General features: G+C 37.7%; 1 protein-coding gene across 49 annotated transcripts in view; it reads left to right on the plus strand.

Annotated features, from left to right (window-relative positions):
- The window catches only part of ABI3BP (ABI family member 3 binding protein), a 234,203-nt gene that overhangs the window by 90,107 nt on the left and 131,796 nt on the right, over window positions 1-12,300 (plus strand). For all 49 annotated transcript variants that reach the window (XM_077883802.1, XM_077883803.1, XM_077883805.1 and 46 more), the window contains exons 5-6: window positions 8,007-8,188; window positions 8,768-8,823. In XM_077883802.1, the coding sequence (XP_077739928.1) occupies window positions 8,007-8,188; window positions 8,768-8,823 (238 nt within the window). The remainder of the gene's footprint in view (window positions 1-8,006; window positions 8,189-8,767; window positions 8,824-12,300) is intronic.

The following is a 12,300-nucleotide window of genomic DNA, read 5'->3' on the forward strand; positions in this document are numbered from 1 at the left end:
TCCAATTCATCCTGACTTCTGCAATTTGGAGGAAATTTTAGATTATCCATCATCAGCTCACTTTCTTCACTCCAGGTTTATCTTTCTTCTCTTGTTTCCAAGGAACACATTTCTGACTTCATACAGTGCTCCCCATCTCCTCCCTTCCAGGCCCTGTAAGCCTGCACCCTCACATTTGCATCTTTGCTGACACTGGGGCCCTGCCTCCTGCTTGCAAACATGTTGGAGATTTCCCTATCCCAAAACAACATCTTCAATTGATCCTGAAAGATCTTCCAAGGGATTTTTCAATCTCTTAATTCCACAACTTCTCAAAGTGGTCCTGGTTTCTGTACCCCCCTATACTCTTTATTCCCTTTCAGTGGCTTCCCTTCCCTTTCTATCACTCCACGGAAATATCTCTTTGTGGTTACCAATGATCAATGAATTGCTAAATCCAAAAGAATTTTTGCAGTTCTTAACCCTTTTTAACCTCTCTGTGGAATTGTTGGCCGTCTTCCTTTTTTGATACATAAAAGTATTTTTAAGTAGGCCCCATGCTCACCTTGGAGCCCAATGCGGGGCTCAAATTCACAGCCTTGAGATTAAGACCTGAGCTGAAATTAAGAGTTGGATGCTTAACTGACTGAGCCACCCAGGTGCCCCCTTTTTGACATTTTTACTTAGATTTTCCTCTTAGCCTTTTCTTCTTGTGCCAGTTGTTATCCTACCTCCCCAGAATGGAATAGTTTTAACCTTGGATCTCTCATCTTTGTTTTCCCCTTTAACCCATGGTGCTGTCTTCACTGAGTAGAACAGTGCTTCCCAAATTTTGCATGCAAATACAATGCAGATTGTGTAGGCCTAAGGAAGAGACTGAGATTCTGCATTTCTTTCTTTCTTTCTTTCTTTTTTTAAGATTTCATTTATTTATTCATGATAGACATAGAAGGGCAGAGACACAGGCAGAGGAGAAGCAGGCTCCATGCCCAGAGCCCCATCACTGGACCGATCCAGGGACTCCAGGATCACGCCTGGGGTAAAGGCAGGTGCTGAAACGCTGAGCCACCCAGGGATCCCCAGATTCTGCATTTCTAAAAGATCACAGGAAGTGCTGATGTTGCTGTTGTACTGAGAGCAGTGGGAGTGACAAGGATGTAGATGTCGGGTGATGACATCTGACCTTGACTCACTTCCAAAGTTTCTAAGACTATATTTTTAGTTCACGGAATTCTCTCCATTAGAGGGGCCAAATAATGGTGGTTAGTACCTCAAACTCCAACTAAATTCGTATCTTCTACACTACACTACACTACTACAAAGACTTCCTTTCCATTCCCTTAGTTTCCTTCAAGTTTGGAAATTCAGTTTTGATTTGTATTTATTTTTCTTAGCACCCATATCCCATAATGAATTTAGCCTCATCAATTCTTTTGTGGAAATATAACTTTGATCTATTTTCTTCATTTTGCTTCTTCTATGGTTCATTCCTTTGTTCTCTCATATCTGGACTACGGTGCATTAATTGAGATTTTTCCCTCCCACTTCTCTCTAATTCTTCCCCTGCTGGTAAGTCTCGCCTCCATCACTGCTCACCAGCTGGAGAATCTCTACCAGCTCCCCACTCCCTGGTCAAAGAAATCCTAGAATCTCCTATACAATCTATCTCCAAGAATGTATGAGTCGTGTTCCTGCCATGAGTTTTAAATCTAGATTACTTTGTTTTCTTGGACCTACGTAGGATGTCCTGCTTTAAATCACACTCTGAGATGGGATCTGTCCATTTCAACAGTTCAGGCTGCCAAGTGCCGTACCCAGCCACCCTCAGGACCCTGTGCTTTTCATCCTGACTTCTTTCGTTCTATCCATTTGTACACCTACCCCCTTTCATTCTATCCATTTGTACACCTACCCCTCACTATACTATACTTAACTCATTTTTGAAGTTTTTACAATGTCCTGCTCATCTTCCATTGTATGTGGATCCTAGCATCATGCTTTATGCTATCATTTGGTCAGGCCATCTAGCTCTTGAACCTCTTCTGCAACATCTCCCATCCAGAGTCCACAGTGAGTATCTCCAGCAATGGTAACCACATAGACATTGAGGGTACAAATTCTGGTCAGACTGACCTAAGTTCAAAATCCTGCTCTATTAGCAGAATGGCCTTAGACAAGTTACTTAAATGCTCTAAGCCTTGATTTTTTTTTTTTAATCTGTAAAATGGAGTAATAATAATACTATCTAATAGAGTTGTCAGAATTTAATGAGATACATGTAAAATGGTTAAGTGGCACATAGCACTCAATAAATGGTACTGTGTTTGCTATTCTTGTTGGTTTGGGTTTTATTTGCTTTATTTTATAACTACCATTTCAGGCAAGCTATTCCATTTTAGATAGTACTAAAATCACTTATTCCTTTTTGCTGGTTTTTAAGCCAGCTACTAGTAAATGATAAAGAAGGATCTTGGAAATTTTTGACCAGCTTGAAAATTATTTTAAGAGTCCAAAGATAATAAAGACCTAATCTGATCCCTTAAGTGCCACATAGAAATAGAGAAGAGACAAGTAAAAGAGGGATCATGCAGGGAAACCTAATTGGGCTTGAGAATGGACTGCACATGAAGGGAGAGGGCACCTGAAGTCAACAGGAATAGGTGCAGATTTGGAGAAGAATATGAGTAGATTTTAAGGTAGTTGGGAAATTCATGGAGGATTAAATCATTAGATTTGATCAAAAGATTTTATTAACAAATCCGATACCAGATTACAAGGATTACAAGGGTTTAGGCGTCATGAGTGGTGAGAAAGTGGGATAAAGTAGATTACTTTGAAAAAATTTTTGTGTTGGCAGCATGTGGGTGGCTCAGGCGGTTAAGTGTCTGCCTTCCACTCAGAGCATGATCCCAGGGTCCTGAGTTCAAGCTCCCTGTTGGGTTTCCTGCTCAGCCAAAAGTCTGCTTGTCCCTCTCCCTCTGCCCCTCCTCCTGCTTGTGTGTTTGCATGTGTGCATGTGCTCTCTCTCAAATAAATAGAACCTTTTAGAAGAATGTTTGTGTTAAAAGATAGCAGGGATAAAAGGGAATATTCATTTTATCTTTGTTAGAATGAAAAATATTTAAATAGTTTTTCAGCTCAGTAAGTGAATGGAATAAGGAAAGGGTATAACATTACCTAGATGCTTATGTGTTAGCTGAAGAGTGAACCCTAGAGTCAGAAGGGGGACAGGAGGGAATGATTGGGAAAGACACTTTGAGAAGAATGGAGTGAGGACCGAATTTATACCAGTAGCACAGTCTCCACAAGGCAAGAAACAAGGGAGTATCAAGGAAGTGTCCTTTGATGGGAAGAGAGCAAAAAATGTGCAGAATAGATGTTTACGAAATATAATAGTTGTTAATTACAAGGAAACAAAAATATTGCTGGAAAAACAGCGCAAATGATGGCCAACCACATGCCTCAAGTCAGGCTCGTTTGTGAAAGGACTAAATGTATCTTGACTAAATTTATCTTGTCAAAAATTACCAATTTCTCCTCTTGATAATTCACTGCCAGTTATTCCATAAATTTCATTTATGGGATTTCTACCTTGTGTTCTGCCTCTGTGTTTTATTGGAATAAAATGTCTAATTTGCAGCTACAGTCATCTTTTGGTTTAGAAAGGACCTCCAAGATTGTCTAGTCCTCCCCCATTCTCTTTTGAGGGAGAGAAGTGATGAATAAGTGGGCAAACACTCCCCTGAAATCAGGCTATTAGTTTGCAGCTGACAAATATCCAAGCCAAGCCACTACCTGCCCACTCCATTACATTTTGAGGGGTTTCTAAAGCTACAATAACCATTATTGTCAATATTCATACTATTAGGGAGATGCAAGCAGAGATAATGTTATTTGAACCAAACACTACCCTCAACAGTTTCTTACCCCATAGGACACAAGATGTTCTTGTTCTTAAGGTCCAAGTTGCTAGAGGCAGGGCTTCCAGAGGTCTGATCTGATGACCTTCACTGACTGCTAGCTATATTTTTAATAGACTTGTTGCATTTGTGTTCAAATTTTTTTTGACTTTTCCTTTTATTCCCTGAGTCTGTAGGAAAGCTAGAGGTACAGTTAGAGAGCTTTGAGGGTCATGATTAACAAGCTTTTACTGAGCCCCACTGTTTGCCTGGTACCGTCATAGCTGAGCTAAAAGAAATAAAGTACATAACCTATATTCTTACTCTCTAGCATGCAACCTTGATGCATGATGATGATGCAAGATAAGGAGCAAAATTAGAGAACAATATAAGACTATGTACAGCAAAGTACTAAGTTGAATATAATCATACTTTCCATTAATAATTACAAACTACAAGAAGTCAGGGCAGGGTTGGGGGTGGAGAGGTTGGCTTCCATGTAATGAAATATGCCAAAATTAATTGAAGATGGAATACACAGTATTTCAAGTGGTGCTATGGGGAATTTCATGGTGATATTTTCCCAAAAGATTTTTGAGCTCAAACTTTGCCATATTTTAATTTATTTTTACATTTTTTAAAATTTGAATTCAATTTGCCTACATATAGTTTAACACTCAGTGCTCATCCCATCTAGGGCCCTCCTCAGTGCCTGTCACCCATCCCCCGCCTCCAACCTCCCCTTCTGCAACCCTTTGTTTCCCAGGGTTAGGAGTCTCTCATGGTTTGTCTCTCTAATTTTTCCCCCGCTCAGTCAGTTCCCTTCCTTTCCCTTATAACCCCTTTCACTATTTCTTATATTCCATGTATGAGTGAAACCATATGATGATTGTCCTTAATCATCCACAGAGAAGGGTACAATCAACCTTTGATCCTGAATATCCTCAGACAATAATGGGAAGTTTATGACTCTATGTTATGGTAAATATACAATGAAATAATAAACCTTAAGTAATGTTAAAAGGAATTGGGATTGTCCTCTTCCTTTCTGAGTGATTTTCCCTGTTTTGTTTTGTTTTGTTTTTTTAAATCTCCTTTTGCCACTCAAGTAGTTTTACTAGAAAGAAAGCCCAGGGCAGTACTAAGGGAGTCAGAAAACAGTCATTTGCCTGCCTTGGTCACTGATTGTCAGAACTTAAACATTATCATCTCTTTTTTTCTTCTATAATTCTTCAGAGTTTATTGTATGAATAAACTGAAACACACCTTAAAATCTTAAGCCCTCTGTAGATGTTCTGTGTAGACGTTTATCGTATTTTCCTTCAGTTTGCATGGATTCTATAGGAATGTTGCGTTTGGTAAGTGAAATGTTGTGTGATGACATGCTGAAAAGATCATTGTAATCTTGATTGCTTAGATCAGTGTTTCTAGGTGATGGAATTACTGGCCATTTAGAGTAATTATATTCTAATTTTAGAATGACCCCATGAGCACCCAAGCGTCCGTTCTATTCATTCCACAAATATTTATGGAGTACTTTCTGTGTGCTAGATTTGTACAGCACAATTTATTATCATGAGGCCTCGATCTAGCTTTAAAATCAAGGAAATGTGATTTATTACTTTACAACTAGATAGTCTTGTTGACTCTTAACACTTAGAACTTGCCTATATTATATAATTATCAAGCCACTGTTGACAAGGATAACATCCCTGAAGCAGAAACATCGGCTTGCCTGTACATTTATTTTTCCTGATAAACTTGGTATCAGAGAGGGTATTTAGAATGCTTTGTGATCAATATAAAGAAAATTTGCAGGATGGATTTTTTTTTTAACATGTAAGTTTGTAGAACATTTTTTATACCATTTCATTCCTAGGAAGATGATATAAAATCGAGCTTATTGGTAACCCTGGAATCTGGCCTTTGATCATTGTGTTAGCAGCACTCCTTACTGACACCCTCCCCCAACCACTATGAGATCACATGAGCAATTGAAGAATTGAGAAATGTATCCAAAGTAGAGCTGCTGCATAATCCTGGCAGCCCATCTGGTCTGATTATAGCTTCTCTGTACTTCTCTGGCATCTTGTAGTATCCAAGGCAGGGAAAAAACAATAAAAATTCCCATGCAGCATACTTGTCAGTAAATGTTTCATAAATTTCTATTGATGTTTCAACCCACAGGACACAGAGGATTAGTATTCTATAATGTTTGTGCCCAGTAGCAGTTAGTATTTTTGGCTGAACAGCCTCCTTCACTCATTCTGTCTTTTGCTCCTTTGAAATTGGGGACTGGAGCCCTGACAGTAGTTTTACTAGAAAGCAGCAAGCTAATGAATGACTTCAAACATTTCAGTAGCTTGTAACTAGTAGGAAAGTGGGCTGAATATACAAATATGTTCAAAATACGACTGTACAGAAAAGCACACAAATTCATCCCCCTTCTCTGTACACCCCCTGCGGACTTCGCCGGCGTGGAACGTGTGCATTTGCACAGGGTCCCCTCCTGAGAAGGGCCCATGCTTGGTTTAGTGCTCTATTGTCTTTGTCTTGAAATTCTTCATCATTTTTGAACAAGGGGTCCCATGTTTTCATCTCGGAATGAGCCTCACAAATTATGAGGCCAGTCCTGACCCCCTTGTTTCCAGAGCTTCTGGGTAATTGTTTTTGTGTATCAACAACTTGTGTCTGACACTGAGAGGCGGCACGTCCATGTAATTTAGCACAAGTATATGTGTGACTCTGTAAGGCTTTAAATAAAAGCCACTAGCCTGAAGCTTAGCCCATTAAAATATGTGAGGGTGGGGAATGGGGATGAGGTACTAAATATTTGAGAGAAAATTTAAAATAGAAGAACCTAAAATAGTACAGTGAACATCTTTCCAACATCATACTGACCAGGTATTTCATTTACTGTTTATTTACAAATAAAAAGCAGGTAAGATTTACCTGTTGGCCTCACCTCTAATCTCATCTTCCTGAACTAAAGCACTAACATAAATTAACATTGGAGTCTATGTTGTCCCTTCACACTGCCAGGAATAATATATGGTAATGCATTTTTTTCTGTGAGCATTTCATTTATGTAAATCATATGAGACTGTATTATCATCTTGAAATTTGCTATTTTCATTCAATGTTTTGTTTGTAGAATTGTTCATATTGGTGCACATAGCTCTAGCTCATTCATTCTTATTACTATATACAGTACTAACGAAACCCCTCATCCTGTCTGCTGCCCCACTTTGTGAGACTATTTAGAGCAGAGTCAAGGGGAATCTTTGTCTTCTGGTTCTGCCACTGGTTTAAAGTCACTTAGTGGGTGACAATGGGCAAATTGAGCCATCTTTCTGCATCTCTATTTTCACATTGGTAAAATGGGATTAGTAACTTCTACTTAAGATGATTTTATGACAATTGAATGAAGTGATATACATAAAACCTCGCATGTGATAAAAGTGCCAAAAAACAGTGGTGAGGATTATCATTGCTTTACCAAAAATAGAGCTGAATGTTGCAAAGCCCTAAGCATAAACGTAACTGTGATCTTAAATTTGCATTGTTTCACTTTTTTCATTGTACCCTTACCTTGGCTGTGGTCTTGATTCTATTATAATGATAGGAAAATTTTACCCTTAAAATGCAGTCCTCGGTGCATCTTAGAGCTTCAGGTTTCTCTTGTACACAATTGAATGATACTTCCTTAGTGGACATTCTGTGGCAAAAATCCATACAGTTCCAGGCTTCAACCCATCCACGCACGATACCACGCACTTAAAATTATATCTTTGCTCTGCTCTATGCATAATTGGAGAAAAATGACCCATCTAGCACTTTCCAACTTGCATTTTGCAAAGCAGCAAATGATAGAACTGAGAGGTCTGAGTTCTATCAGACTGTAACTGCACCGCTGCGTGGTTTCCAACTTGGAATTCGAAATTAAAAACTTATGTGCTCGCTAAGCTATTTTTTTTCATGTTTTCTGTAATTTCTAAAAAATAAAAACAGAAGCCAGCGTGAAATATAGTCTGAAGTAGATGAGAGTCTGTGATATTTTAAAAACCTTGAAATAGCATTCTGAACCTCCCTGTGAATTTAAAGCATCGTACTCTGGTTATTCAACAGATATTATACAATTCGCTATAGAGAAAAAGATAAGGAAAAGAAATGGGTCTTTCAAATCTGTCCAGCCACTGAAACAATTGTGGAAAATCTAAAACCCAACACAGTTTATGAGTTCGGAGTGAAGGACAATGGAGAAGGTGGGATTTGGAGTAAGATTTTCAATCACAAGACCGTTGTTGGCAGTAAGTACCCCAGCGGCTTTGGTGAGCTTTCTGTAATTCTTACCTCCTTCTGCAAAGTACCAAATGTTTAATCTTTTTATTCTTAAGTATGAGATGAGTTAACTCTCACCCTCTGGCATTTAAAAAAAAAACATACAAATGTGAACAGAAGTTGAGTATTGGTATTTCAGAATCTTGTATATTAATGAGTGGGTTTTTTAAACGATAAGCTGATGTTTGAGGCCTCTGTTGATAACAGTGGATAACAGTTCTTTGGCCATTGCAGTGTTGTAAATCAGCCTCAGATTGATTTCACTCAGGGCATCAACTGAAGGAAAACAGCAGTAATGGGTACAGGTGTTTGGAGTTGAAAGCCAGGCCAGGAGAAGAGAATGTTAAGATGTTAGGGGGCCCTGGGCTTTCTTCCTGTGATCCCTTCATTGGAATCAGTGGTTGAAATGATAGTAAACAAGTAACATGATTAACATGCCTGAGTTAGAGCAGGAGGTAGAGTTCTTCATAATGAAGATGAAGAATTAATTTAGGAAGACCAAAGAATGAAAATAATGTTATTTCCCCTCCCCCCCCTGTTTTTGTCAGGTAAAAACAAAGTAAACGGGAAGATCCAAAGCACCTATGACCAAATCCACACAGTGGTAGGTACCAGGTTATTCTCAGAGAACTTTTTGGTTTTTTTAAGAGATTGTGTCTGCATTGTGTTTTTGTTGTTTTGTTTTTATAAGGAAATCAGTCTAGTAGGATTAACTGGTTACAGGACTTCGTGTAAAGTACTTAATGCTTCAGGTTTTTGTTTCTTTTTCAGAAAACAGAGGTGGAAGTAGGAGACCAGATTATCTAACAGGTTTAAAGCTCTAAAATACTGATATTCAACATAGTTACTCTACGATTTCCATATTCTAGGTATTTTAAGGTTATGCTTGTTATCTTCTGTGCAGTGGATTGTTTTTTAAAATAACACATTTCCACAGTGAATTTGCACATGCTCTGTTTACACTGGTATTATTCACTTTCATCCTCACTCTTCTTACCTCTATTTTCTCACTTTCTACTTGAAAAGCCAACCTTTTCAAAACCATGAAGCAACTGGCTGGGCTTTCTACTGTGCCTGGCCCCCACCCAGACCCCCCGCTTCTGTCTCACTACAGAAACTCAGTCCCTCGCTCTCTTTCCCTCTGCTTTTCAAAATCTCTCCTCAGGAAGCACCGCACCATTTACGCAACTACCTGTTACAAATGCAAGCCCTTGTTATAACCCTCACAGAGATGTCTGCTTTTAAGTCATATGCCCACTTATGAAGTGAAGGCAGTTATGTCCTGAACAGGTGGAGGAAGCACTGACATTTGGAAAACTTCCTAATGCAGATGATCAAATGTCTTGCTAGAAAGGCTGGGCCACTTTACAATCTTGCCATCAAAGTATCCGAGTTACCTTGCTTTAGTACCCTGATGATCAACAATTCTGTATTTCCATCACTGAGTTTTCAGCTAATGTAATAGCATGAAATGGGTTTTTAAATTTGTTTCTCTGATTTCTAAAATAGTACTTTCTTCACTGGGTTATCAGCCAGTTGTATTTTCCATTTAATGACCTGGAGTTTTAGTGCCTAGTTTATTGGGAGTCTCTTGGGTTTTATTGAATAGTTTAAAGACTATAGATTAAAGAACATCAACTCTGTGATATCATCTAGCAACATTATTCTCACATTTGTTACCAATTTTCTTCATGGGAATTTTTTGAAAAAGGCAAGCCTTAAAATGTGTTTAATCAAATTGTCTTTTCCGTTGTCATATTTTCAATTGCATTATATTTTAGAAAGCCCTTCCCTATCCAGAGAGCAGACAAATATTTCCCTATTTTGCTTTTAGTTTTACAAGTGGTTTGATTTTTGTGATAATTAAACTCTATATGAGTTTTACTTTGCTATATTGCAGGTAGTAAGTTTATATATTGATTAGGTTACGTGAGTGGGGTTTTTGGTTTTATTTGTTCCTTTGCAAACAATCTTTTGGCCTTGTACTAAGTATTGAGTTGCGCCATTCCTTATTAAGGTCTCTCTGGCTTTTTCTCTCTTCGATCACAGAGAATAGAGTTGCTCTTTGTTCCTCTTCTAGAACAATCCTCACTCATGTTATGAACGGTTACCTAGGAGGCATATCTTATCTCCCACCCTCTTGGCTGTCTTACTTTGTCTTACATGTGACTTAATGATGTCATTTCTTTCATTCCTTTTTCCAGCAATCGTATCCCAGTAACATCTTGTGGCAAAATATTTCATCTAGTGAGAGTTACTCAGCAAAATTGAGAAGGATGATTGATGTTTACTCCGAAGGAGTTTAATTTCTTTTTCATATCATAAATAGCCATGATGAGAAGGTTCAGGAAGAAACTTCCTGCATCTATGACCCCAAGCCAGACATTTTATCACTTCGAGCTGTGAGACAGAGTACCCCCAACTCCAGCCAGCTGTGACGAGCTGCGGTTTGAAACTCTTGGTTATTTCCAAAGGAAAACCCAGATTAATTGAACAGCTATTTTAAGATTTCTCCGTGAGACTTTCTCCATTGTCACCTTCTGGAAAGCCATCTGTGCTCTTGGGTAGCTCTGGAACACAGAAAAGTTGAAAATGAATCATTTGGGATAGCCTCTGACCATCTTACGTGGCCACTTAGAATTGATCCTGAAAATCGATTTGATATTTTAGAGGTATATTTTATCCAAATAAAGTCAGTATCAATCCGAATATTTGGACATCTCAGAGACTGCTTTCAGAGAGCAATATTTTAAAAGATAGGAAATAAATTTAGAGTTTTAAGCAAAAGATGCATTGAAAAATGTTTTCATTCACCTATACATGTTTACACCTAAAACTTAAAGGCAGCAAAAACTCAGCATCTTCTAAACAGAGATATTTGAAAAGAGAAAAACAATTTGAACTTTCCCCGTTAAAAAAAAATAATAAATATGTATGTTAAAAATTTGGATGTTAAATAAGCACCTTCCTTAAGCATTCTGGTTACATTATATATGTAATTCATATATCTAAGCATGTGCCCTGCAGGCAAGCCCCGGTGCACTTGTGCCAGGGACATGTATCAGAGGTCTCTTCCGGTTATTTGGTGCCTTTGTTCTACCACTTGTTAAATACTTTCAGATATCACCTCTACCTACCTATGCCTCCAAAAAGATGAGAGAAAAGGTACATAAACAAAACCAATTCTTTCTATATAAATTATATTACTTGAGATCTATGATATTGTGAAAGAAAAAACAAAATTTATCCTTTTCTTGTTTTGTTCTTGTTGAGAATCTAGAAACACTTTTTATGGAGATGAAACCTAACTTTTACTACCAGGTGTTATTATATATTATACACACACACACACAACATTACTCAATAATGAACAATGGCTGAAAGGACCGAATTTTAATACATTATGTCTGTATTTAAAAATAAAAAACTTAATCATCTTACTACTTTACTAGCAAACAATCAATTTTTGAAGTACACATTTAATATTTTAAAATATGTTTAGTTATTTAATCCAAATCTTCTTAGAGAAAGTGTTCCGCTAATATATGACCTCTGTTTTCACCCTTCCATTTTTTTTTCCCCATCAGAGATCCACCCATCTTTTTAAAAAGCATGTCTGTTATTGGTGAAAAAAGAAGTGGTGCCAATTTTTAAAGTGTAACAGCTATCAGATGATGAGTGAGTTGAGTAGGGAGCAATACCATGGGGTTCCCACCCATACCTCAAGATTGTGTACAATGAATATATCAGATATCCCTCTGTTGTTAGTAATGGTTGTCTTAAGCAGAAACTTAAAAAAATGTATATCTAGGCCAATAATATTATCAAAAGTATATGTCTGATTCCTCTCTAAATGACCAGAAATATGAAGACTTTTGCAAGCAGGACATTAGATTAAATCAATATGTTTTGTAACTTTCATTAGAACATCCTAAAAATGAATTAAAACCGCAATGTAACAGGCCTAAGTTCTTCTCATGTGGTTTGGCTCTTAAACTATTGAAGTTTGATTTTGAGCAACCCTTGCCACTGCCCAAAAGGACGGCTTTTTTTTTTTTTTTTTTTTTTTTTTTTTTAAATC

Source organism: Canis aureus, chromosome 35, assembly GCF_053574225.1.
Source record: "Canis aureus isolate CA01 chromosome 35, VMU_Caureus_v.1.0, whole genome shotgun sequence".
NCBI lineage: Eukaryota > Metazoa > Chordata > Mammalia > Carnivora > Canidae > Canis > Canis aureus.